Source organism: Melanostigma gelatinosum (genome assembly GCF_949748355.1).
Source record: "Melanostigma gelatinosum genome assembly, chromosome: 3".
NCBI classification, from domain to species: domain Eukaryota; kingdom Metazoa; phylum Chordata; class Actinopteri; order Perciformes; family Zoarcidae; genus Melanostigma; species Melanostigma gelatinosum.
The window spans coordinates 18,349,525-18,376,705 of record NC_136636.1 but is presented as its reverse complement, the minus strand read 5'-3'; the positions used below and the strand labels follow the sequence as shown (position 1 = coordinate 18,376,705).

The 27,181-nt window shown below is 42.3% G+C and overlaps 2 protein-coding genes across 2 annotated transcripts in view; both read left to right on the top strand.

Moving 5' to 3' along the window:
- Positions 1-1,829: 1,829 nt before the first annotated feature.
- iars1 (isoleucyl-tRNA synthetase 1) overlaps positions 1,830-27,181 on the top strand; it is a 44,344-nt gene continuing 18,992 nt past the window's right edge. Inside the window, exons 1-17 of the mRNA XM_079266483.1 lie at positions 1,830-2,155; positions 2,897-3,053; positions 3,145-3,264; positions 3,519-3,601; positions 4,984-5,101; positions 5,225-5,372; positions 9,215-9,302; positions 10,425-10,485; positions 10,722-10,817; positions 12,989-13,111; positions 17,628-17,719; positions 18,524-18,622; positions 21,552-21,678; positions 23,757-23,830; positions 25,280-25,474; positions 25,773-25,859; positions 26,408-26,491. Of these exons, the coding sequence (XP_079122609.1) occupies positions 1,944-2,155; positions 2,897-3,053; positions 3,145-3,264; positions 3,519-3,601; positions 4,984-5,101; positions 5,225-5,372; positions 9,215-9,302; positions 10,425-10,485; positions 10,722-10,817; positions 12,989-13,111; positions 17,628-17,719; positions 18,524-18,622; positions 21,552-21,678; positions 23,757-23,830; positions 25,280-25,474; positions 25,773-25,859; positions 26,408-26,491 (1,964 nt within the window). The 5' untranslated portion in view covers positions 1,830-1,943. The remainder of the gene's footprint in view (positions 2,156-2,896; positions 3,054-3,144; positions 3,265-3,518; positions 3,602-4,983; positions 5,102-5,224; positions 5,373-9,214; positions 9,303-10,424; positions 10,486-10,721; positions 10,818-12,988; positions 13,112-17,627; positions 17,720-18,523; positions 18,623-21,551; positions 21,679-23,756; positions 23,831-25,279; positions 25,475-25,772; positions 25,860-26,407; positions 26,492-27,181) is intronic.
- LOC306775458 (vimentin) lies at positions 13,766-15,970 on the top strand. The gene has a single exon (XM_079265896.1). The coding sequence runs from the start codon at positions 13,843-13,845 to the stop codon at positions 14,977-14,979; it is 1,137 nt and encodes a 378-aa protein (XP_079122022.1). The 5' UTR covers positions 13,766-13,842; the 3' UTR covers positions 14,980-15,970.

The window sequence follows — 27,181 nt, the reverse complement described above, 5'->3', positions numbered from 1 at the left end:
TAGAGACTTATTGCAGTGGGCAGGAATGATCTCTTGCATCTGTCCTTGTGACAGCGGAGCTGGATGAGTCTGTTGGAGAAAGTCAGTGGTGTACATGGTGAACAGGAAGGGAGACGGAACAGTTCCCTGTGGAGCTCCAGTACCACTGACCACCGTATCAAGACAGCACACGGCCCAGTCGGACAAACTGTGGTCTGCCTGTGAGTCAGTGATCCAGGAGACGGTGGACGTGTCTACCCCCACCACCCGCAGCTTCTCGCGCAGCAGCAGTGGTTGGATGCACTGGAGAAGTCAAAGAAAGTGATTCTCACAGAGCCGCCGGTTCCGTCCAGGTGCGACTGAGCTCGTTGCAGCAGGTAGATAATGGCGTCGTCCACTCCCACATGAGGCTGGTATGCAAATTGTAGAGGATCCAGTGAGGATTTCACCTGCGGTCGAGGGTGGGCCAAGGACAGCCTCTCCAGCACCTTCATCACATGAGATGTGAGGGCAACCGGTCGGTAGTCATTGAGGCCGGAACAGGAACCAGGCACGACGTCTTCCACAGCACCTGGACTTCCTCCTGCTTCAGGCTCAGGTTGAAGAGGTGTTGCAGGACATCAGACAGCTGGATGGCGCAGGTCTTCAGAACCCTGGGGCTGATGCTGTCAGGTCCTGCATCCTTGCCTTGGTGGAGTCTCTCCAGCTGTGTCCTAACCTGGCCAGTCGTCAGACGCACACCACTGGAGTTTTCTGTCCCAGCATCTGATAGTACCCAATGTGAAGAAACACAGCGCCCTTATTCATTTGAAATGTGTCGTTGAATTTAAAAAAATGTCCAGCTCTTTTTACCTCAAATGGCCTTTCTCTTCACTTGGACAAATATAAGACAAGGTAGGACTGTCTAAGACAAGAAAGGAGAAAAGAAAAGAGGAAAGCATTAGTGATTTATTTTTGTCTATCCTTCGACAAAAACATGCTTCCACCCAAATGAGTTGGAACTCAGAACACTTGAATGTCGTATATGGATTTAACAAAAGATGTATCTGGCATTTCCCACGTTTATTACCTAACTGCCATATCTGACAGTTGTCAAATTAATGTAGTGGAGTAGAAATTACAATATCGGGTTCCAAAATGTCGTGAATTTGGCGTAGAAAAGAGAATGAAATGTTCCTTTATTTTATTTTGACAGTCACGCGTTTAAATGTCCGCCTTTTATTTCCATTAAAAAAAAAAAATCCGACTTTACCCTATATCGTCACTTCCGCTCACGCTGACTCCAGCTTGCATCATTTCTTGTCTCTCTCTTCGCAGCCGTGAGCAGACAACACGTGAGTGCATCCATTCAAACTCAGTATATTCACAAGAACATGTTCGATTACAGTCACACTTCACTGAACATCTGATAGTACACGTGAGCGTCCAAACGCTGCCTTTAAGAAACTTTACTGTCCAAGTAGCTGCAAGCTAACTAACTGAAGCGTCCGGCTAGCTTAGCCTACTAGCTAGCAACAAGAAGGCGTCATTCTTGTGAACTAACGCTAACTGCTGTGAAAAAGTGACTTACTGGCCCTGATAAACTAGTTTGGGCATAGTTTCTGTGGTTACACTTTCGACATTGAAATAATATATAAGATAGCCTGAGTTTAGCACGTAAAATATTAAAGAAGACTGCATGTTCTGTTCAAACTATCGAGCGCTGACAGGTTTTGACAAGTCCGCTATTAATAAGAGTCTTATTAAGGATCTGAGGAGGGTGGAGGATACATTTAAGGTTACTGAAGAAGACGCGTCTTAATGTTGGACTATAATGTAGGTTTAATGTCCTGACCTGTCCCAAACGATATGTGGAATTGTGGGAAATGTATGTGTGCTGAAAGTGAGAGTATTGCAGGGCTAATAATGGATATTTTAGTGGATAATACTTTATTATTATAACAGATGGAGAGGAAAAATAACAGATGTATTGTGTGATTTTCTTGATGTGGTTTATTTCCACGTCTTCCTGTTCCACAAGTCTGTTGAGAAACATTTTAGTTTTTTTGGTAGACACCATGGTGGCGCGAGTCCCTGAGTCCATCAACTTTCCCGCAGAGGAGGAGAAGATCCTGCAGTTCTGGCAAACAAAGGACTGCTTCCAGGAATGCCTTAAACAGTCCAAGAACAGGCCCAAGTACATCAAACAGTTTCTTACTTATGATGATTGATTTACAAAGTAACATGTTTGCACAAAAAAAGCTGTTGAAGTGTAAGATGAGTTAACGTCTGAATATGCTGAAATAAAAACTTTCCCTGTTAGAAAAGGCTTTCTAATATTTTTTTAGTTACAAATTATTATGAACACTTAAGTGGTTCAGATGAGCTACGTAGTCATGTCATGTCTTGCTGTATCTTTAATGCTGGCAGTGTTTAGGGAATGTTTCAAGGGATTGACGTTCCAGTGTTTGCGCCGCCAAATGTAAAAGTTCCATTTCCTGGCTAAGCAGTTGTAGTTTGACTCCATTATACACTTTTGGAATTTGATCTTCATGAGTGTCAGTACTTGTCTATCATTGGACAAGCTGTAGTAAGAAGCATTGAAGTCAGTTTGTTATGCTAATGGCAGTGTTGTCATGTGTTGTGCACAAACATCAAATGTTAAGTAACAAGAAATTGTGTGTGAAGTTAATTCATTGATAGTGAAAAAAAGCATACATTTATAAAATCTCTGCTCATATTAGGTTGAAACTGTAGGATTTGAATACACTCGTATACATGGGGCAGTGGTAATGTTGTGTGTCTGTTATCTTGAGGTGTTTCCAGACATCTTACTCATCTTGTCTTATCATCTCGTATCCAACTTCTTCTTTTATCACAGAGAAAATACTGGTGTTGACCTTTTTTAAAAATATGTTACGCGACATTTCCCAACCAGGTACACCTTCTACGATGGGCCTCCTTTTGCCACGGGTCTACCCCACTATGGGCACATCCTGGCCGGCACCATAAAGGACATTGTTACTCGCTTTGCTCACCAGAGCGGCTTCCATGTGGACCGGCGCTTTGGCTGGGACTGTCACGGCCTGCCTGTGGTAAGAATCTGTTTGATTTGTCGAGGTCTTAGAGACGTACAGATTCATCCTTGCGTTGTTCATTCGTCTCATTTTCTGTCTGCTGTTGTAGGAGTATGAGATCGATAAGACTTTGGGGATCAAAGGGCCTGCAGATGTGGCCAAGATGGGCATTGCTGAGTACAACAGCCAGTGCAGAAACATTGTCATGCGATACTCCAACGAGTGGGAGGTGAGACAACTTTGTCAAACTTGTCAGGCTGGTTTGTTTTCTTCATTCCACATGTCAATCAAAAAGAAGCATATCTGACTGGGAACAGTGCACTGAAGCTGCTCTTAAACATAGGGAGATCTCACATGTGCAACACATGTTGTTTATATGAATACTGACCTAAAAATAATACTTTATCATGAATTTCCCTGCATTTTTGCACAAGGTCATTATGTCGTGATGATTTGTTATGTGTACGTTTATTTTATTCCTAGAATTCTGTGACACGAATGGGAAGGTGGATTGACTTCCAGAACGACTACAAGACTCTCTACCCATGGTTCATGGAGACTGTCTGGTATAAATGTCACATTTACCATCTAGTTTGTACAAGTTGTGGCTTAAAGATACATTATTTGTATGTGACTTGAATACAAGATATTTATTGTAGGCTCTATTTGATATACTAACAACACAAAGTCGTTTTCATCAGAGATTTATTTAGATTTCTTTAACTTTAACCTGATTTAACCCTAACCCTAACCCAGCCATGCTTTAAACACTTCACAGGAGTACACTAATGATCATAAATAACCACAATCTACCTCGAGTAAAACACATGAAGTAATATATATATATATATATATATATATTAGTGCTGGGCAACGATTCAAATTTTTAATCGCGATTAATCGCATGGATTTTTTGCGATTAATCGCATTGTTATGGCAAAGTTCAATAATGAATTAAAAAGTAGTGTATTGTGCACTTATATTTTAAAGTACTGCTATAATGAACAAAAGGTCAGTAACATTTGGTTTGTAAACACTTTAAACACATGAGGTACTTTTTAACAGCTGCAGTTCTATCTCTTCACTATCTGTGCTCAGTGTGTGACTGTATGTGAAACGTTCCACTGCTGTGCAACAGGAATAACATGTTTCAGCACGTTCCAGCTAAATGTCTGTTGTCATGACAGTCGGATCATGTGAATGCAGCTCCACTGTTCATCAACATAATGCTGTAACTCAGAGGTGAAGAATAAAGACACTTTACACACAATTTAGGTGTATTAGGTGCAGGTAGCATGTTTTATACTTGTGTATACTCATGTGAATATAATTCATATTTTGTTATCTTATTCTGAAATATCCTATTTTGAAAACCGGATGTTCGTCTGAAGAAACCGGATGTTGTCTCACAATTATCTTTCCGCTAACTTTCTTAGCTCATTCTTGAGGCTCATACATGCTGTCATTCGTTGCGATCCTAAAGGTGCTCTCACACCAAACTCGATGCGAATACTAATCAATACTAATCAGCTGCAGTTTGTCTCCACTTCTCTGTGGCTTTTGTTAGCTTGTCTTGCTTTTGTTTATCTAACTATACTTCTCCCACACGCTGCATCAACATAGTCTGCTGAAGACTTCCTCCACTGCTGCCAGTGAGCAACGGACTATCAAAATAAAAAAATGCGTTAACGCCGATAAAATAATTGTCGCCGTTAATTAATGAATGCGTTGACGCTAAATTAACGCGTTACCTTGCCCAGCACTAATATATATATATATATATATATATATATATATATATATATATATATATATATATATATATTTTTTTTTTTTTTTTTAAAGCAATAGAAACCGGACTCGACCCCTGTCTCCAGTCTGTCCTCTTGTGTGCACTTTGTCACTCCTTCCCTCTTTACATTTGTTGATGTGTCTTCTATTCCTTCAGGTGGGTGTTCAAACAGCTGTACGACAAGGGTTTGGTTTACCGAGGCGTCAAAGTCATGCCTTTCTCCACTGCCTGCAACACCCCTCTGTCCAACTTTGAGGCCAACCAGAACTACAAGGTTGGCACAAACACCACCACCATCACACCTCAAGTGGTCCAATGCAGCACTAGGAACACAATGTTACTGTCTCGGTGTAAATATATCGAATCGACTGAATCTCCGTTTCACTTTTGTCTCCAGGACGTTCAGGACCCGTCTGTGATCGTCAACTTCCCGTTGGTTGGGAATGAAGATGTGGCTTTGATCGCCTGGACGACGACACCGTGGACACTGCCGAGCAACATGGCCCTCTGTGTGAACCCGGACTTCATATACGTCAAGGTCAAAGGTGAGTGACGAAGCTTGACACGAGGGCCGTGTTCCAGTTCTATGCTACATACTTGTACAGCGATAGTGTTGTTGCTACATGTTGATTGTGAATATTCGAAGTGCTTTCAGTGCTCATTTTCCATCGATACACCGGTACCTTCTTCCCGTCTCTCGTCTCCAGACAGACTGTAGGTTTAACCGGCAAAAAGGACGTTTCTGGGGAGATAGCAGCTCAACAATGTGTGCCACATAGAAGTAGTGGACATCATCTGAAATCTGGGAATCTAAAGAGTCATTTGACATGCAGCTCAGCAAGTTGTTCTAGTCCTGAATCAGAAATACAAATTAAAGAATTAATACATTGAGATGAATTAGGAAAGTGTATAAGGGCTTCAACATTATCATGATGGAAGTATGTGATTGCCATTCCCATGCTCACTAAGGTGCTGCAGCAATCTTTGGGTTGATATCGTTTGTTACACAGATTTGGTGCTAAATTGACCAATTCTTTACTGCACCTGATTGTTAAAAATGATCAAAAATCCCTCCAAAATCCCACATGAAGACACCGACACCTCGGGGGACCCCTGAGAGAACTCCATGCTGTTTTGTATCAAACTTTTGATGGGTCTCGGAGGGTTAATTACCGAGACAGTCCTGCCACAGTTTCATAATGAACCGAACATCTTGTTACACCTGGCTGGGCTCCTGTTCTCCGAGGCTAAAGGAAAGGTGGTGAGGTGAGCTTTTCAGCCCTCGCTGCACCCTCTCTCCCTGCGAGGAGGGACGGAGGCCCCTGCTCCCACCAGACCCCTCTTGAAACACGGAGCCCGTCTTTGTTTACCATGCTTTGTGGGTTTGATTTATACAACCGATATGTTGAGGATTACATTGTTCACTGGAGCACAAAATTCTTTACAAGAGTTCATAGATCGATCCTCTTAAATGTGTCTTTGGCGGTGAGCATCCACCTTCAACAGTAAGTCTGATAAAATCCTGTTGGAAACACTGGCTTCATTATAGGCCTATATATCTTTTAATACAAATCTAAAATGTTGTGCGATCAATGCTCTATAAAACGTCCCCTGTAGTATCAAAAACAGTGTAGATAATTGGTATTTTTTAAAGGTATTGCATCAACGTTAGAAATCCCAGTATTGTGACGACACTACTGGTCAGAATGCTTTGTTGCCGCCGTCTGCACTTTCTTCAAGTCGTTGGAGGGGGAAGGAAACAACAATCTGCTCACATCATGCCCTCAAACATGTTTGTGTTGTGGATTACTTTAATTACCAAGGTTGATGGTTTTGTTGAGCGCTGTTGTTTAAATGCTGAAGCCTCAGTCCAAAGTTCTCTCCCTGAAAATCTTGTTTCCCTCGTGGCTTTAGTGTCCTGGACCACAGTAGCTTATGGGTGTTTTTTTTTTTAATTCGGAAAGAACGAACAAAAACAAATTAACAGAGGAGCGGTGCTGCCTTGGCACCCAGAGGGGGGGGGGGGGGAGTTCTGCACCATGATGTGTCTGTGGAGTTTCTAGCCTTTGGATAAGTGCTAGCTGATGAAATAAGACGTTTTGGTTGTATAACACGGGACTCTTTGTGCTGGAACTTTGTTTTCTATCTACGACTAACCAGACACTTCACATTCATGAGCAATAACGTGATGCTACGGCATAACTGATGTTCAGTAGGCTCATTAAGAACATCATCTGTCTTTTAAATCCACGTGGACTCGCCCACGTCAAACTGCCCACTCACATTTAATGAAAAGACAGTTGCATATAGCTGTGTATTCAATTTGCTCATGATTATTACTGTGATACACGTTGCCCTTAGAAGTGTTTTTGCAGTGTTTTTTTAAGGGATGACTTCTTAATGTCACAACCCCAAATGTATGTGTTTGTAACTGCACAATCTGTGATCCAAATCTGACCTGGAACCAGCTACCTTTAAATTGTCAGGTCATATACAAAGAATCCAACAACAGCAAATTAAAGATAAATATATATATCATTTTATAGATCATTCAAAGTATATCAAGAAGGTGCCTTTTAGCAAGTGTTTGTGATTCAGGACCACCCACACATATATACCGTATATATATATTTGTAATATTTTGTCCACCTTAAAATTTGTCTTTATTTTTTGCCTGTTACAGACTTAACAATTTACAATAACAACATGTTTTTGGTCATGAATCAAGAATTCATATGCAAACTGTGATTATTTCACACAAATGTCTTGTAGGATAAAATTATGAAGGAATGACACTTTGGACAAACCTGGATATAAACTGCAACTTGACTGGTTAGCAGAGGCAAACAACCTTCTTCTAGTTTTTAGAGATCTTAATTACCATATCTGTTGTACTCGTAATAGCACAGGTGTTTCCATTAACAATGACTTTGTTATATTCAAGTGTCTCAGTAAGCCGAGACAGTGAGAGCCTGCACAACACCAGGACCGGGAAACTAAAGCAGCTAAATGGAATTCAGCCTTTTTATTATTTACACGTGTGCTTTTTTCTGCTGTGACATGTCAAAGTGTCTTCTATAGAAAAAATGCCTTAAACCAATAGTTTTGTTCATGTATAGTGTGACATCTACATGAGTGGGTCAGACCTGAGAGATGTGGGTGAACCTCAAATCAGGTCACTTAAAAAAAAAAAGAAGTAAAAGTGTTGTCCTTGTTCAAATATATAAAGAAATGCTCCAGACAGGTGGCAGGTGTTGTTCTGTTACCCTCCTCCAGTAGTTTTTGATTCCCTTTGAGAGAAACTGGTGTTTTTTGAAAGGGTGACCTAGATTCATACCAGCTGGTCATAGCCTCTTTGGTCCTGCAGGGGGCACTGTTGGAGCACCGTCTGTCATCCTGACTGCACTGCCTGTGCTGTGCTGCATGGGAGACAGCCGTAGAATACCAATGAATTTTTTTTCTTCTTTTTTTTTGTATCAGCTCAGTCTGTCTTTTTATCTCTGTCCTCTCCTCTCTCTTTCTCTTGCTCCATCTTCATCCAATGTTTCCCTCCCCTCATTTTCTTATCGCTCTCTTTGCCTCCACATGCACCTGTTTTGTCCTTCGTTGTTCTTATTCTCTGTCTCCTTTTGAGTCTCCTTCCCTCGCTGCCTTTGTTGCTGTGTGCGTTGAGGGGCTGTCGGCAGCGGCAGGTCTGAGCTGTGCAGTCATTTGTCACACCACTGAGGGGAAGGAACATCTTTTATTGATGCTGCCCCCTTCTCGCTCTCTTGTTCTCCATCTCTCCTGCTATTGTTGCTAAAATCCCCATTTGGCCAGATTTCCAGGAGCGTTCAGTTTGCCAGAATGTCAAGCAGGTGTCTTACTTGAGGTGGCAACTTTTCAATGAGCTTAGCTGCTGGTTGATTGGTTGTAGCCACATGACCTGACCTTGACTTAATGTGTCGCTGTATTGTTATGAAGCATTGACATTGAAGGTCTATTAGATGCTTTGTTTGACAAGTTGCTGTTTATCGTACATGAATTTCAGTTCAATAAACATAAATCACTCCGCGGGATATTTAGAAGCCAGACTGTAAAACACAACATAAAACAAATGATCTTCAAATTATAGCTTGGTTCAGTGAGGCTCTATTAAAAACGGGAATATTTTCATAATCTTAATGTCATGTCAGCGCTCTTCAATTTTGTCTCCATGTCTTACTGTTTGTGTCCTGAAATGAGATGTGTTCTTGTTTGAAGCGGGCCTCCGTGTAACAGCAGCACGGGTTCTAATATGCGGAGCCTTGGGATGATTTAATTCGACTCATGGGCCTGGCAGCAAAGTGTGAAAACTCAACAAATGCATTCACGTGTGTGTGTGTGTGTGTTTGTGTTCGTCTCTCAGATAACGCCACAGAGAAGACCTACATCTTGATGGAGGCCAGGCTGGGAGCTCTGTTTAAGTCCGAGAGCGAGTACACGCTCTTAGACAAGTAAGTACACGAGACCCTGTAGCCACCTAACAAATGACGATTACTATTAAATACTGACGAAAACCTTTGATCGATCCAATAACAAGGAATTGATTCAAATCATTATTGTAACTAAACCCCGACCCCATATTCTGTTTAACTTAGAGTAGCGTTATTACTCCCCCACTATCTTCTTAACCTTAATATTCTGCATTAGGGACACTAACACAAACTCGAACCTAACTGGTCTTTCAGTGAGCGGCAAACTTGTATTTCACAGTTCCTGTGAAAGGTTTCCTCTTGGTTTATAACTGCGTTCAAGGTGCAGTGTGTAGGATTTGGCGCCATCCGACAGTGAGGTTGTAGATCGCAACCTACTGAAACTTCCAACCCCCCTATCTAGAGCCGGTGTTTGGTGTGTCCTCTCTGGGCTACTGTAGAAACATTGCGACCCGCTCCATGTGTAGATATAAACTGCTCATTCTAAGGTACTATGATTCTGGAGCAGAGGGTGAAGTGCAGAATAGAGAAGGGAAAACACTCAAAGTGAAATACAGAAAACACCTGAATGAACAGAGGATACAGAATACACTGAAAGCTGACGGAGCACATTTCCAGGCATGATTTATACCCACTCACCCCATATACTGGACAAATTAAATGGCAATAAAGAAGGCTGACTGATGTCTGGCGCGAGCCTCTTCTTTGAAGTCTCCACACATAGAAGCTGAGATTTGTTTGTATGATGATTAAAAAACAGTGCATCATGCTGACTCAGCTGCCAACACAAATTCTAACTTTAAATTAAAATGTCAGTTTCTGTCCTAAGTAAGAATCATAACATGTCTTACAAACATTTTTCTTTAACATTTAATAGTTTTGAGCTTTGGGTCACCTTGTATTATACGTATTGTTTTAGAAGTGCCATGTAAATTGCAGTATTAAAAATACTTCTTAAAACTCCATTTTTGTTTTTGATTGATCGAAACCTCATACTTGTTGATTGTATGTTCATCTTCACAAAACAGCATCGATTGCCATATTTAACAGATGTTTTAGCCACAGCTGGACAGACGATACTGTTCAGAGAAATATTGTGAGTAAATTAAATTAGGGTGAATTGAACTTTGAATGTGTTTTTAGATTTCCTGGCAAGACGCTGAAAGGGAAAAAATACAAGCCTCTATTCCAGTACTTTGCCAAGGTCAGTAGTCCGTGTTCTTGTTCCACAGGTTCATGTGTTGTTTGCCACAAACCGAAGACAGAACCATATCTCACTTTAATTACCCGTCTCACCACAAATTGGCAACTCCGTTGATGTTCTCTAAATCTGTCTCTTAGTCTCTCTCTTTCAACATCGCTATCTGTGGCTCCATTTCTATTGCTTGTTCACCACTCGCCCTCCTTCATCTAATTCTCCTCATCCTCGTTTCACTTCAGTGCGAGGAGACAGGAGCCTTCCAGGTGGTGATGGATAACTACGTCAGGGAGGAAGAAGGCACAGGAGTGGTCCACCAGGCACCTTACTTTGGAGCTGTGAGTGTGGTCTTTCACTGATTTCCTGTTTTGTTTAGTAAATGCCAGAAAAACTAACTGACCATCGCTGTTCTCTTTGACCAAAGAAACCCAAAAGTTAAAATTATTTCAAGCAGAAAACAGCACATTTCTGAAGCACAAACTAGTAACTGTTCAGCATTTTGACTCGATAAATTACTCTTAAATAGTTAATGAGTTAATTAACTAATTGTTTCAGCACCACTTCTGTAGTTTACCAAAAGTACATCAGCATATGATAGCATGAAAATTGCTAACAGAAGTGGGGAATTAGCACCTACCAACAAATGTTTCAAAATATAGTGCGATCCATTTTCAGACATTTAGTCAACCATTTAGTCCATAAAGACCCATACCAACCAAGGCTTTTGAGTGTACGTGTTGGATACACATCAAGCGTGTTTCAATGCAATCATACTGTGATGAAATCATATATCGAGATTAATTGATAATAGCAAGCACAAACTAACTCAAAATAAAGTCCTTAATAACATGAGAAAATATTCCGCATTTTTCATTTGTCAAGCATTTAATTCATTCAGGAGTATACAAAAATAGGCTTTACCTTGTGGTTATTTCTTGTAGGCTATTTATTTATTCATTTATTTATTGAATAACTCCCAAAAACGTACTATATTTTGAGATATATTATCAAGATATGATATTACGTATATCTGGATAGAAGGTTTTGGGCGTATCGCCCAGCCTTACTGTGGCGAGTGTGTCGTGTGCAGCCTTTGCTGTTAATCATCCATCACTGGTCGGGCCTCCGCCTGCCTCTTGTCAGGCTCACCTCCTCCTTAATAATCATAATGGACTGCACCTCCTCGAGGGACTTAGAATAAAGTTGAGAAACGTACTTCTGAAACATTGCTTTGAGTGAGCTTGTTAATCCAGTCCTGCAGAAGGGTTGTGTTATCTATAGCTGCTCTGTCGTCAACACATGCAGGCATTAGTTAACTTGTCATTATTATGTTTTTGTTAAATATAAAATGTAGAATACTGTCTCACATCCGACAATTTAAAATACTTTCACCTCTCATGGATACCCTGTTTCTTTGTGTACCCACTTCACATTGATGTGTATGGAAAGTTTTATGAAATATTTGAATTGGATGCTACAGTATCAGTATTATTGCTACAATGTAGAGGCCAAGGTTGCAGTGCCGTTAGAGGTATTGAGTCATTTCTGATCGGTCAGATGCTCTTGTCAGGGGCCGATGGATGCCCTCATGGCTGCAGCCAGCTGTGGATACAGACTCTGTCTTTGTCTTAGCCTTCTCATCTGCTTATTTCACTGCAGTCAGTCCCGATGTAAACCCTTCATATTACATTTGCGTTTAAATGTTTGATTATTTATTTATTTTGGGAACACTTCTGTTGTTTAGGGATCACATTCACGTTGATTGGTTGCTGAAGATCTGATGCGTTTCCTCTGAAGATACACAGTGAGGAGGAATGTGCTGCCGAAGTACATTTTTCAGATTTGATGTTGTGATGACTGGGTGTGACCCCGTGAGCCATCCATCTCGAATCTTGACAAAGTGTTTGAATACGAAATACATTTACAGCTGGACAGCGCTCCGATCTTTCATACATAGCTGTCACATGCCGGTCGGGCTTCTTTCAACCCTGCAAAAAGTATCCGGCTCAACGAGGAATTTGATATGGAGTCATAAAATATCTTTGAACGAGGGAAACTGGCTGCCAAAGGGGTTAGATCATAACTTATTCATAAACAGTTTGACCCTTTGGGAGAATATCATTGAAACATAACATTAGCTTGAATTACATGGGTCACTGTATCACGATAATCTTACTTAATTACTTCCAGACACATTTTCTAAATGTTGTAAATGGCTTCTAACAATTATTTTCATTATCGATTTGTTCTGACGATTATTTTCTCCATTCATTGTTAATCATTAATTTAAATGTCAGAAAATGGCCCCCATAAGCAGACATATTCAACTGCTTGTTTTGTACAACAAACTGTTCTTACTATCACAGACGACTAAGAAAACAAAAAGATTTAGGGATCGATTTATCGACCAATTATTTCCTACCTCGTTTCTTCTTTTGCAGTGAATTACATGAATAAAGAACATAGAATTGGATAATACAAACTGATCTGTGTGTTGTTCTCTCTGTAGGATGATCACAGGGTGTGCACCGAATACAAGATCATCCAGCGGGACCAGGCTCCTATCTGCCCCGTGGACGCCTCGGGCTGCTTCACTTCAGAGGTCACTGACTTTGCGGGACAGTATGTCAAAGTGAGTGACACTTCAGACATTTATGTGGACCTAGGTGAGCAGACACTTCAGGCTTCCGCCCTCGGTTTGACACGTGTGATAAAACCCTCAACGATATTGATAGCTGATTTAATTTATTATTTAATTTACTGCTTTCTGGGCACACGCTCTCCTGTGCCTCTCCATTTATCAGGGGAAAATGTCTTTCTATCCTCTTTCGTTCTGAACGGTTTCTGTCTTTTTGGTCGTAGATTTAGTGCTTTTTTGTAATTTAAAATGATTCTTTAGGCTCATGACTTGTTGCGGAGCGAGTTAAGGGAATCAGCGTCGGAGCAGTTTCACAAAGTTATGTAGGAAGACCTGCTGCGACAGCACATCGTCACTGTTTACCAGTGCACTGGGTGCCTTCCCTGTCACACCCAACTTCATCACCATCCTAAGTGGATAGCAAGTGAAAAATAGCAGTCTTACATGATCTCTTCACTATTTCACATCCTGGTGTAAAGGCCAGGGAGTGGACTTGACCCGCCTGGCCAGTAACACAGTTCACTGAAAGACTGTCATAGTCCACTTTTGAAATATGTTAAAACCAAGCGTGAGTTTCATGGCTGTCCGACACATTCTTTATTGCCGCATAAAAACTCTGAGGGAGCATCAGTCGCGACGTGGAGCTGCACAAAGAGAAGCCGAGAGAGAGCAGCTGTTCCTCTGTAAACTGAAAAGAAAAACAAATCCTAGTATCTTCACGAATCATGAGGGCTGCATCGTACACCCAGAAGAGCCTGCAGGTTAGCGGCTCCAGCGGCAGAGTAAGGGTTCAGAGCCCGTCGCCTTCCCGGTGCCGTGGATCCTCGCATGACAACCGCGGACGCGCCGGTCATCGCAGCAGTGCCGTCGAGCTGGGCACAGAGATGCATCCGCAACATGCCAACGAGAAAGAGGAGATGCAGGAACTCAACGTCAAGTTTGCGGGATACATCTCGAAGGTCCAGGCACTAGAGCAGAGAAATGTCGCTCTTCAAGCTGAGCTGGCCGCGCTGCAGAGCCGCTACAAGGGAGGCCCCACGGGCATCGGAGAGGAATACGAGCTGAAGTTTAAAGAGGTGCGCGAGCTGATCGAGGCCGTGACCAATGAGAAGGCAGCAGCTGATATCGAGCGAGGCTACATTGAAGAAGAGGTCGAACTGTGGAGACTAAAGCTGGAGGAGGAGCTGGCACTCAGGGAAGAGGCAGAGATGATCCTGAGGGAGTTTCGCCAAGATGTTGACAATGCCACACTGCAGAAGGCTGAGCTGGAGAGGCGCATAGAGGAACTGGTAGCCGAGATAGAGTTCCTCAAGAAGCTGCATGACGAAGAAGTGGCCGACCTCATGAAGCAGATCGAGGACTCGAAGATCACCGTGGAGCTGGACGGCGATCGGCCTGACCTGGCCGCTTATCTGCGCAACATGCGTGCGGAGATAGAATCTGTCGCCGCCCGCAACGTCCAGGAAGCTGAGAAATGGTACAAGAGCAAATTTGACACCCTGAAGGACCATGCCGGCAAAAACGAGGAGCAAATAAAGACCATGAAAGACGAGATCACGACCTTCCACAGCCAAGTGTCCGAGCTGCAGAACCAGATTGATGGTATGAGGGCCCGCAACTCAGCCCTGGAGCAGCAGCTGGAGGACATGGAAATGTCCCACATGGATAAGGTGGAGGGCCTCGAGAGTATCATTGCTCAGTTGGAGGCCCAGCTCTGCGAAACCAAACTAGAGATGACAAAGTATCTCCAAGACTACCAGGAACTGCTGCACATTAAGCTCAAGCTGGATGCAGAGATCGCCACCTACAGGAAGCTGCTGGAAGGGGAGGAGCATAGGCTTGGAATTGACAAAACCGTCTAAAGCAGCGACAGAGAAGAGCGGCATAGCATTGTGGAGTGGAGAGATCAGCGCATACCCGTTAAAGAGATTCTTCCCAATCTTCCCTTTTTTCCCTTACTTAGCCTCTTTACTCCAAGGGCTTCGTGTTGCTTGAAACGTTTCGATACCGGTGCCGATCTGAGTTCCAGTACAGACGGCAAAATGACACTTTCCTTGAAACCTTACTTCGGAGATATGGATATGTTTTCATTTAACAAACAAGGACACTTATATCAAATGTAAAATGCTGTCTAAACACATGTTCTTTGTGTTCTTTGACAAGAACTTTGTCCAAATAGAATGTTCTAAAATTGGCAAAATATTGAATCAACAAACTGAGTAAAAACTTGTACTCTAGTGAGGTGCCCACTTCCACAAAAAAAAATCAAAAGCTGGAAGTGTCCAGTCAACAAGATTACGTGTTTTTTGGACATTCTGTGTTGAGATTTGATACCCAGCCCTTCTTACCATTGTACTGTCCTTGCCATACCCTGACTCCATTATCCTCTCTGTTGACAATGTCTACTTCCCTCCCAATTCCTCCCACTCCTTACATCATTTCCTCAAAACAACCCTCCTGTCCTCCTCTCTTACCAGCTTCCCCCTGGATCCTGTTATATGGCCCTCAGGTCTCCTTCGTTAAACTCTTTTTTTCCTGTACTCTTTTTCCTTCCATGCCCTTATTTAATTCCCATTTTACTTCCAAATCAACCCCACTGTTCTCACCACTTCTGCTACATCTACTCTGCTTCTCTTGATCAAACTTTAGGATCCCGCCTCCTTTTAAAAAAACACATCTCAACCCAAACAAAGCAGAACAGATGTCATCAGTGTTTTGCCTTGTCTTTGCTGTTCCCCACTGATTATTCAAAATGTTTTGACAACTATTGACTATTTCCACTAATGTTGAACCAACTGTTGCATAATAAAGATTGAAGTGAGTGCATCCAAAACAATGCATTGATCTTTTTTTCCCCTTTCTCGCATGTGTGTGTGTGTGTGTGTGTGTGTTTTGTGACGGGTGTACTTCGTCTTTCTGTAATAACTTTACTGCTCTGTCTCTTTGTCTTTCCCTACCATCATTTTAACCTAAGAATACAGTTGATGTGTTGGAAATCTGTTTTTACCGAGTCAGGCCCAGTCAAATTATTTTAGGTTTTTGTCCGAATCCTGTAAATAATTTCTAAAAACTAAATGTACAAAAGGAATAAAATGTCTCTGTGATTTCAACCTCAGGCCTGCTGGGTTTGGTAGGTTAGCGTTATTAAACAAGATCAACTCAGTGTTAAGGAACCAGAAACTCAAAGATATTCTAAAAAAAGTCACAAATATGTCAGTAATCGAGTAAATATATCGAGTAACTCTTGTTGATACTAAATTGACCAGGTGGTGAAATTATCTCAATTGGTTGCAGGCGAAGTTCCAAAGAATCTCCACATCACAGGTGCTCTTTCATGTTTTAATGAGCCTGGGTCGGGGCACAACAAAATGTACTCCTGGCTGAGAAGATTTGAAAACCCGTCTCTCTACAAAGAGGTCACGACCAACAGTCTGCCAAACACCTCGCTGAGAAGTCGTATTCATGAGCTTCCTGTGAATTGCACTGAGAGCTCGGTTGGAGGGAGATGAACTGGTGCGTGATGAGGCACAAGGCTGATTGCATATTGGATTGTTTGCCATAAAAAAACAACGAGCTGTATGACAAAACAGACAATTTCTTCCTCCCTCTTTGGTGTTTATCATACCTGAATGAGCAGACGTGACCGCGGCTGTGACTTTACCTCGGTGTTTCTCAGGAAAACTTAGAGCCGTGGTGCATTCATTGAACCGGAGGTAAGAAGAAGTTAACCTAGTGATAAAGGAATGCTTTGCCTTAACTCTAGCCAAAGCAACAAACTGCCAGTGGTGCACAATAGTGGTGCTGTGGTATGGTTTCACTCTCCGCCTCTCTAAAATAGATAAAGTAAACAAAAAATGTTCCAATCGCTACAATAATAGATTTACGAAATATAATACATAGTAGTACACGTAGTATTATAACTAATACTAGTGATTGTGTTCTGCTGTAGTTGTGCTACTGCAGTTTATGATTACACAAGCTGTTAATATGAAGAGGACAAATGTTTAAGACGATAGTAACGATTTAAGACCAATATTGTCGAGTGTTTTTAATTAGTGCTGTCGTCCAGTTTTCATTGGGGTTTTAAATACTGCTGACATATATACTAAATATGTTAATGTTATGTGAAAAATACTTTGAGAGCAATGGACGTAAAGAAAAAAGACATTGTATTTGTAAAGAAGACTTATATTATATATAAAATAGTGAGATGCTTAATTTAACAAGCTTGGGTAGCAAATGTCATAAATTCATAAACTAGCCTCCAGTGCGTTAACGTCTCACCATTCAGCAATGATGTTCAGGTGTAATCCAGGGTGTGTCGGTACACTATGATGTCACAGTTGGGTGTAGCTACAGGTGACACGCTGCACCCTTCTGACCACACCAAACCACATGGGAACTCTAACCTAAGAAAACGGTGAAACGCCGCTTTTCAGCCTGGTATTGTGTTGCTCTTTAACGCTGCATATTTTAAAATGGTTTTCTTTTTTTCTTTTTCTTTTTTTAGGATGCCGACAAAAATATCATCAAGTTGCTGAAGGAGAAGGGTCGCCTCGTCAACGCCAGCAGTTTCAAACATAGTTACCCCTTCTGCTGGAGGTGAGACAAACAGTTGAAACTAATGTTACCGCTGTGCCTCGTTAGAGCGGCGCCTTACAACTCACTTGGACTAACGGCGTTGCTCTTCCACTGGGGACCATTAAAGCAACCTGCTGTTAGTCCTATTCAAATTAAATATTGTATTTTCTACTTCAATACAGGCGGCCTTATTTAATGTTTGAAGACATAATGTACAGTTCAGCGTTTAGTACAGTGTTAAAAAAAAGTTTGTGGTTCTTCTCTACTCTGCCTCCCTCAGGAGCACTAGAGGTTTTGTAGTCTCTGCACAGAATCAATTCACAAAGCCAATGTCAGCATAGTGACACACACACAACCTCAAGTTCCCACATTATCACATGCAGACCTACTAATACCCACTCATACACACTTAATTAAACTCACTTTTTAAGCAAATTAAATCACTGTCTCACCAGGTGCAGCTGCAGGCTGACCTGAGCAGGATTAATTAACCCAGTAAATAGCAGAGATGTGCTCTTTAAGCCACGAGGAGACACAGGCTGGTAGAGACGAAACAGTTGTGTTGTTAACCACTCGGCACCTGCAAGGTAGAACTCAGCAAAGTGGAGGGAGCTATGCTTGAGACAACTTCAAAAAACTATACCGTAAACTACAAATTGGTTGTGGAGATGAAAAAGATTAAAACACGATGAAAACATATCGGGCAGCAGGTTGAACAAGGTATTAGAATGATGATGCTAAATAATGTGATTCAGATTTCCCATTCATTTGTCTTATAAATGCATTTTATTGTATGTTTTATGTCATGTGTTTATATGCTTTCAGGTCTGACACGCCTCTGATCTACAAAGCCGTCCCCAGCTGGTTTGTTCGAGTGGAGCACATGGTGGAGAAACTACTGGAGAACAACGGCAAATGCTACTGGTAAGCTGTTTCCTGAGACACCTGATGGCTAGCTTGGTGCTAAGTGACAGGGAATTGGCAGCTATGAGCGCCGTGCGCTCTCAAATACTTCAAGACAAGACTGACAGCAGTTGCAGTCCCAAAACAATTACAGCCCCGATTCTGCATGACCACGTCAAGTTGTTTGTCTCTGCAGGACAGCTGTGTATTACTGGTTATAGATTTTTCTTTATTTTTCACTAAATAAGGTTAAAATCTGTGCATTTTAAGATGATGTTTTATAGGAAACATTAGCATGATGGTAATTTTAAAGACAACGTGGCGCATAAGTAAGCGTCAGCATGATGGCTCTGCTAAGTGCTGTTTCCCCTGGTGCTCCCAGTGCTCTTTTCTGAGCCACAGTAGCTGCCTCTGGTAATGGGACTGTCAAACCGAGATGAATGAGGAGCCGCGAGAAAGGTGAAGACGCACAAACACACACAGAGCCTGGCACAAACGCACACGTGCTACTTTAGAGGCTACATTCCTTGTATGAGGGGTACAAGTGTCATATTTAATACAGGACAACTATGTGCACATTATATTAAATACGGCTAGCAGCTAACGGTGCTAATAACGGCAACAGTGTTTACCAGACGGGGAACTGAAGGGTGGATGCTCCACTTTCTTGACAACTCATCGGTCAGGACGGTGTTATCAGCTATAGCTGCTGTCTGTGAGCAGAGCAGAGCGGCGGCAATAAAAGGTGCACACGGCCGGCCCAGCGACGTAAACAAAGCAAGGCAAAAATGCAATTACAACACACGCAGAGAGAAAGTGATTTATTTCTCTGCTTAGGTAGAAATAACTCCACTATCTTTACATGGCTAATGGATGTTTGCTGCTAGAATAATGCTCTGAATATCGAAAATGACTTGAAACAACCGCTCGATTATCAACATTGTTGCTGATCACAATTGATTAGTTGTTTTAGCTCTAGAATGCAAATAAATGTAACATTTTTGTGCGATGATGAAATCACTGTCAATTCATCATTTTTAATGGTCAATTTAGCTGTTACTTAGGAAGCCTTCAGGAATTTTACATTAAGTTCATACACACGTATTTCCTCCTGTCTGCATGGCTGCAGGGTGATGCTCGTATGCAGCTGGCTAATTAAGCTGATACTCCATCCTTAATTATTTGAATTTGTTAAAAGAAGATTTTTTTGACTCCACTTTTATTCCTGAGTTGTAACCTCAGGAAGATTGTCTGTCTCTGGCTGTCGGTGAGGGTCACCAGCTCACCTGCATCTTAAAAAGAGTAAAGTCTTCCCTGAGCTCACTACCTCTCTATGAAGTTCACCTTAGCTGACGGACACTGAAAAGAATCTTTCAGAAAGCAAAAATGCTTTTACCATACTCTCGACGGGATTTGTTCATTTTATCGCTTTGCTCAAATGTGCAGTGCAGTGGTTCGACCCAGGCTAAGTATATATTGAGCAAGTTCAGGCTGATTTCTCCAGATGTCCGTCTGTCTGAATATATTAAGGACTGAATTAATGAGCGCTTGCCAGAAGAGCTGGTCTCTTTGGAGGCTGAAGGTGCAGGAGCCTCGGCCACTGCCTGAGTTCAGATCGTAGTTTCTTGAAATGTGGTGTTGAGTGTTACTCGGGTTTGATCAAGCCAAAGCTCGACAGACCTGCCTGCATGATGACGATTACTAAGCCATGATTGGACGATCGCCATTCAGGAGGAGGGGTTTAGCGTACAGTCTATTTTCTGATTAATTACCAAGTCATCCGCTTCTAATTTTTTTCTTCATGTTTTCGTCCTCTTTACCCATCACGCTCAATCGGTCCTGAGCACGACCTCTGTCCCTCCCTCTGGTATCCATCCCAAGCGTATCTGACTTATAATAGAAGCCTGCACATGTTAAATGGCTCCTCTGTGCATCTTGAGCACAAGACGGCACATTTTAAATTATACATTTAGAATGAAGCAAGAGTGGGAGGGCGAGGTGGGGGGGCTGGGGAGCAGCAGCAAAAAAATAAATCATTAAATTGATATATTAGGGGCCTAAATAGAAATGCCTCCCACAAATGGGAATTGATGAACTCGTTGCTTAGCCCGTGGATCCTGACGACAATTTATACCCCCCTCCCCCCCCCCTCCCCCTGCTCTGTTCTCCTGAGCAACACTGCCTGGCAAAGCGAGAGACGGGGACAGAAAGAAATGAGAGGAAGAGATTGTGAGATAGTGGATTAAAGCTAGAAATCGGTCGAGGCAATATAGGAAAAGGGGTACGGAGGAGGAAGATGCCTCGGAGGGAATGTTAACCTTTGCGGTTGAGCTTCATAAATACAGCAACACAGTTTATTTTTAGGGCTAAAAGGAGGAAGAAGAGAAAGTCAGCTTAATACGAATAAGGAATAATGGGTATTGTAACAATGCTTTGCTCTTGTTGTGAGAAAATGTATTTCATCTGAAGGTCTTAAAAATTGCCTTTTAAGAAAATCTTAAATTTGATTTACAAACGTCTTGTTTTCTCTTGCATAGCATGGGCAGTGACGTTAGTTCCGAAATGGTTTTGTATCTTGATTGATCTGATTGCAGGCTGTTGGGAAACATCACCTACTTATCGTTTACAGGTGGGTGATGTTTTGACAGTGGATTGTGAGGCTTTTTAGTCTTTTCATGTTTCAGCAAACACCGTCACTACTGCCAGCGACAGCAGCTAGGAAGCTCCCCATGTCTATTTATTTATATATATACTGCTTATCAGAGTCCAGGTTGTGTTAATTAAATTATATCATGAGAAGTTATTGTTATAATCTCCTGGTAAGTAGTAAAAATTGGATATAGTAATACATTTTAATTTTAATTTTTAGGCCATATTCTTAGTGAAATGGCTATTAAATTGAATTCCATGTGGTGTTGAAAACATCTTCATAATCTCTCTGTTTCGGTAGGGTTCCAGAATTTGTGGGGGAGAAGCGTTTCGGGAACTGGCTGAGAGATGCACGAGACTGGGCGATTTCCAGGAACCGTTACTGGGGCACCCCGATCCCGCTCTGGGTCAGCGAAGACCTTGAGGAGGTCAGGAAAACACACAAATACACACTTGATGCTTCTAACGTGTCTTTGTGCGTTGCAGATACCACACAATTTGTCCTGTGTCATGGCCAAACACCACGACAGTTGCTCTTTTCACAGGGTTGGCAGCACTCGTAAATCAATCTGGGCTCAGCATGAGAGGGCATAATTGAAAAGTTGAACTCTCCATGAGTCTCACTTTTATTTCCTCTAGAAATGAGTTTGGGGAACGAATGTCTTATGTCTCTCCAAAGGAGTACTGGTCTGCTGCGAGGGCACAGAAATCCAAGTCTTCTCATACATTTGCAGAGTGGAAATGTTTCTCACTGACCTCCTTTTGACGCTCTCATAATTCAGCATATCTGGACCTTTTGTGTGTGTGTGTGTGTGTGTGTGTGTGGAGGCTTGTGTAGGAGAGGCTTTCTGGCATGGCAGAGTGAGGGGACCATGGTGTCAAACCAGAGAGTGTAGCGTGACTCCGTACTGCAGTCTGAGTCAGCTCCCCTCAGGCACCTTTACCGGGTGCCTCTGTAAACTCAACACATGAATGATTCATTAAGGTAAACAGCAAACAAACAAGAACCAATGGGTGTGGTTTCTCTTTATGCCGGTTAAGGCGACTTCAAAGGTCCGCAAGACAAACGGCGATCGAGGGGAGGATGACACGGAAAATAAGGGGGAAGGAGGAAGAGGGGGACGGAATGAATTATCGTGTGAAGAAAATGAGGAAGTGAAATACACGAGAAGGGGGGGGGGGGGATGGGAGTTGAAAAGAGGGGGAGGAAAATAAATGGATGGAAGGAAAAGAAGCAGACAGCGGCGGAGCCAGCCACACTGTATACTTGTTCGTCTGGTTATGGATGCTCATTGCCAAACCCGGCCAACTGTGTGAAGTAGACTGAAGTGAAAAGAGACGTCAGAATTGGGTTGTTTGAGCGTTTGAGAAGTGAAGTCTTGCTCCCTTGGCTGAAAGAGGGACAGCCAGCGACCTGCTTGCTGGAAATAGCATTGTGACTGTTTCCAGAACACTTGCGCTCCCTGGTGCCTCTTTCACACGCCCCTCAGCGGCTCAGCACACACACACACACACACACACACACACACACACACACACACACACTGAAGCGAGTCTGTCTGTCTGTCTGTCTATGTGTGTGGCTGTATAGTTTCTATCTCAGTATTTAGTTTTTTGTTCTCTCTCTCTCTCTGTCTTTTCTGGATGCGTTCCTTTTACTCTTCTGTTGTGTGACGGCGGTTTAGTATCTGGGCCATGTTACCTGGCGCTGTGGTGAAACTAGAGCAGAGCCTACAGGTTAGCTCTCTGAGGAGACCAGATAACACACTTTACCACACGTTCTAAGGTGAAGTTACTCAGCGTGTTCAAGTAGGCCTCCTTTTAATTTGTATTGCGATAAATACGTTTGAATTATGAGGTTTAGAGTCCTTTGCAGGTTTTAAACACTCACTCATAGCACACACTGTATCTCATTTGTTTTAAATGATATCAATGTTCTCATCATTACCTTAATACAATAAACTAAATGGGAACATTTATGTTTGATAGTGTACATGGTCTGTTACAAATTAATTATGTTTAAAAACATCTTAAATGTTGTTAAGCGAGTATCCAAAAATGTCAAACAATTCCTTTCAGTAAAATGAACCGTGAGAAAGAAGGTTTGAGTCGCGTGCTGCACACTAGCAAGCACTGAATTGCATTAGTCCACAACATTGTAAAGGTCGGTAGTACTTCATCGTACAAACTAAACCTTTTTACTTGCTTTTTGTAAAGTGTAGCTCCAACAATAATGTATTCGGGAGGCCAACACAGACATTGCTTTTTGAGTTTTTGTTAGAAATCAGATAATTACTCATTTAATTCAACACAAATATGTAACGTCAACCTTGATAAGGGCTGCAATGTTAATCGATTTTTTATTAATTGAATTATCCTCGATAAAACGTCAGAAATGGAATGGAAAAGCCTAATCTGATGTCTTTCCAATACATTTTTCGCTTGATGATTTAAACCACAAATTGCTGATTTAAATTTCTGTTTTGTGTGTGTGCTTGTGCGTCAGGTGGTGTGTGTCGGGTCCATAGCTGAACTGGAGGAACTGACCGGAGTCAAAGCAACCGATCTGCATCGGGAGAGGTGAGTCACCGATCCAACTCCGAGATTGTTAGCCAACCACCTGAGCATGTACTCAGTGGTGTGTGTCTGCCGTGGTAGTGAGATACCCTCAGATTCACCGGCTGTATGTGTGTAGATGGGTGAACATGAGATGATACGTTTATAATGTGGTTTCTGTGTGTGTTGGTACATGAATTTGTCCACGTCTGCCCTCTGCCTCTCTAACGTGACCTGTCTGCCTGAACCAGACGTGTGCTGTGGAACACAGATCACTTTCTTCTTCATCTGCTCATCGCCTTCAATCACCGCCATGGGGTTGGCCATCTTTAATTGATTGGGGAGAAAAAAAGGATCCTTCGTCCTGCTCCCATGTTTGGATTGTGTGTTTATAAAGTACCTGTGCAGGTTTGGAAGACACGGAAAGGTGATGGAAGCTATTTTAGCAATCCTTTAAGATTAAAAAGAAACTCATCGAATTAAAAAATGTCTTCTTCAACAGTTCATCAGATGTTTAAAACCAGGTTTGAAAAGTGTGCGGTTGTTTGAACCTTAATAAATACAAAAGATGTATGGATCTCTTAACACCTGAATGGGCGGACTGTTACGTCATATAATAAGGTGTGAAGTGGCCAAATCCCAGAGGTAATGGCTCTGCCCGCATTGCGAACATTTTAGCAAAATCTTAGTAAACGCACCACAAAAATGACATAATAAACGAGTCGCAATGTGCTCGGCAGTGCATTTCTTTTTGGTAATGTTCCTGCTTAACGCTCTCCCTTTCCTCAATGGTCCCAGGAGCAGAGCTCTCAGAAGCAGCAGAGTGCTGCAGCGGAGTGGGCTTTAGTGATCACGAAAGGTGTAATCTGCAGTTTAGTGCTAATAATTCTAGAAATGTGCAGGAGGCTGTTGCTGAACAGTAAAATAAAGTAAATGTGTGTTTCATCAACTTTATGTGTATATGTGATGTTAATGTTCTGTTGTATTCATACAACTGTGGGAACTTTCCATACACATGAATGTATCTAGATTTAGTGGGCACCTCACACTTTGTAGCTACTACACCCAGGTTCAGTTGTTTTCCTCCGTTTACGTGACTTTACTTTTCATGGTCTGAGTGAGTCAGCGTGTGGAGTAAATGATTCCATATCCTTGTCTGAAGCTTGTGACCCAAAGCAATAACCGAGCTCATTCGAGTGGATGTCAGCACATCGTTAGCAACATTGTTTTTTTCTTAAACCTCGTTCCCAGAGGTAAAAGATTATAAAAATCCTTGTTGTAGACTGCAGGCAAAAAAAGCTTATAGACTCTTGGGTCCATATAGTGTACAGATGTTTAAAAAGTGCCCCGCGGCAATAAGAACACCCTGAAATAAAACCGGACTGTTCAATTTGTTATTGCTGCCATTTGTCTTGACGGTTGTTCCTCCTTTCTCTTTCTCTCGCTCCTCCTGTCACCACTTCCTCTTCCCAGCATCGACGGTCTGACGATCCCGTCGCGGTGTGGTAAGGGCGTGCTGCGGAGGATCACGGAGGTGTTCGACTGCTGGTTTGAGAGCGGCAGCATGCCGTACGCCCAGGCCCACTACCCCTTTGAGAACCGGAAGGAGTTCGAGGACACTTTCCCAGCAGACTTCATCGCCGAAGGCATTGACCAGACGAGGGGATGGTAAGCTGCGGATGAATGGACAGATGGAAAGAGATCGACGGATGAGGAATGGTGACATTGAGTCCTTCCCTGTTGAGTTCATTCAGGGAAATGACGAATGCAAAGCATGAATGGTGTGTTTCTAAAACACTCATTTTTGGTTTTGAATTAAACTGAATAAAAGTATTAAATTAGTTAGTTTATTAAGTTAGTAGATGAGTTTTCTCCTCAATTCTACCTCGAAGAAAGAATGACTTGAAATGTTTCAGTCCTGCTTGTCACGCTGACCTCGTGTGCTATGTTTTGCAACCTGCTGTAGGTTCTACACCTTGCTGGTGCTCTCCACAGCGCTGTTTGGCAAACCGCCCTTCAAGAATGTCATCGTTAACGGATTGGTACTCGCTAGGTGAGTCCATCGACTTATTACCAAACCCCTCCTACTCAATCAAAACCAACAATGTGTGTCTCAATACTTGAGAGATGTCCAGTCCTTCTAATTTCCCAATCAGGCTTTGGTTACACAGGCAATACTCAATAGCAGGGTTGCTTTTTGTCTTGAACGTGATTTGTTGACGGTAAGAAGAATGCAGGATATTGCCAACCTAATGCTGAGCTTTTTTTCCGCAGACGTTATTGTTTTCGTGTTGGCCCCCTCTTTACTACCAATTTTATGTTCCTTTTCTTTTCCCTTCTCCACCTGCTAATTCATCCCCATTTTCTTCCTGCCGGTTCTCATGGTCATTGTGGTGTGTGCTGCAACATTTAGCCCCGAGAGCCGCTCTACAACAGGGCTACTTGTCATGTCCTCAGCCCCGGGGTCTAAATGCAGCACTGTGGCCTGCTGACCTGGAAGGACTTGACTCATTTGAATACCAAGTGCTTGGTTTCCTGACATGCACTTTTGTGCTTGCGTGTGTATGTGTATTAATGCCTTTGCTTGTCTCACTCCTGCAGCGATGGACAGAAGATGAGCAAGCGCAAGAAGAACTACCCAGATCCAGGGCTGGTCGTGCAGCAATATGGAGCGGATGCCCTCAGGTCAGCTCTGTGCTTGAATGTCAATGAGTGTGTGTTTCTGAAGCATGAATGTCTTTGTCGCTCACAGCCTATTGCATGAAGTTGCATCATCCCAGAGTCATCATCAAAACCTTTTCCAGCCACTCTAACCCAGTGTGCTGACGCCTGCCACAGACTATTATATCCATATGGATTATTCAGATTCTCTTCCATTGTCATGTCAGCAGTGTCTTCATTTGGCCTCAATGGAGATACCTCCGATTGTTGTGGCAAGAAGGTTTGAACATGGTTTTAACCGTCTGCACGCATCTGTATGAGCAACACACTGAAGTTCAAATGCTGACCATCAACGTGTACCTGTAAAATGTTGAACGAATGACATCGGGACCTTTTTTTTAAGCCCAGAGGAGCTCTTCTTGCTTCGTTCAATATCTAGATACAGTCACAATTAACCATGTGGGTCCATCGTGTATAACCACTCTCGTGTAACACCAGTAGGCAGCGTCGCAAAGTTTAGTTGTGATTATAGCTTTATTTTTGCATCCCTCTTTCCAAACATGCTTCATTTGTTTAGGTCTATTTACACAAACAACGTCACATACTCAAACACAGGCGTGTCGTTAGGCTGAAGCCCCCTAAAATGTTCTTCAGCCCCCCCAAATAATTTTGCATTATTGCCTATAAAAAAATATATATATTTTTTTATTTTGG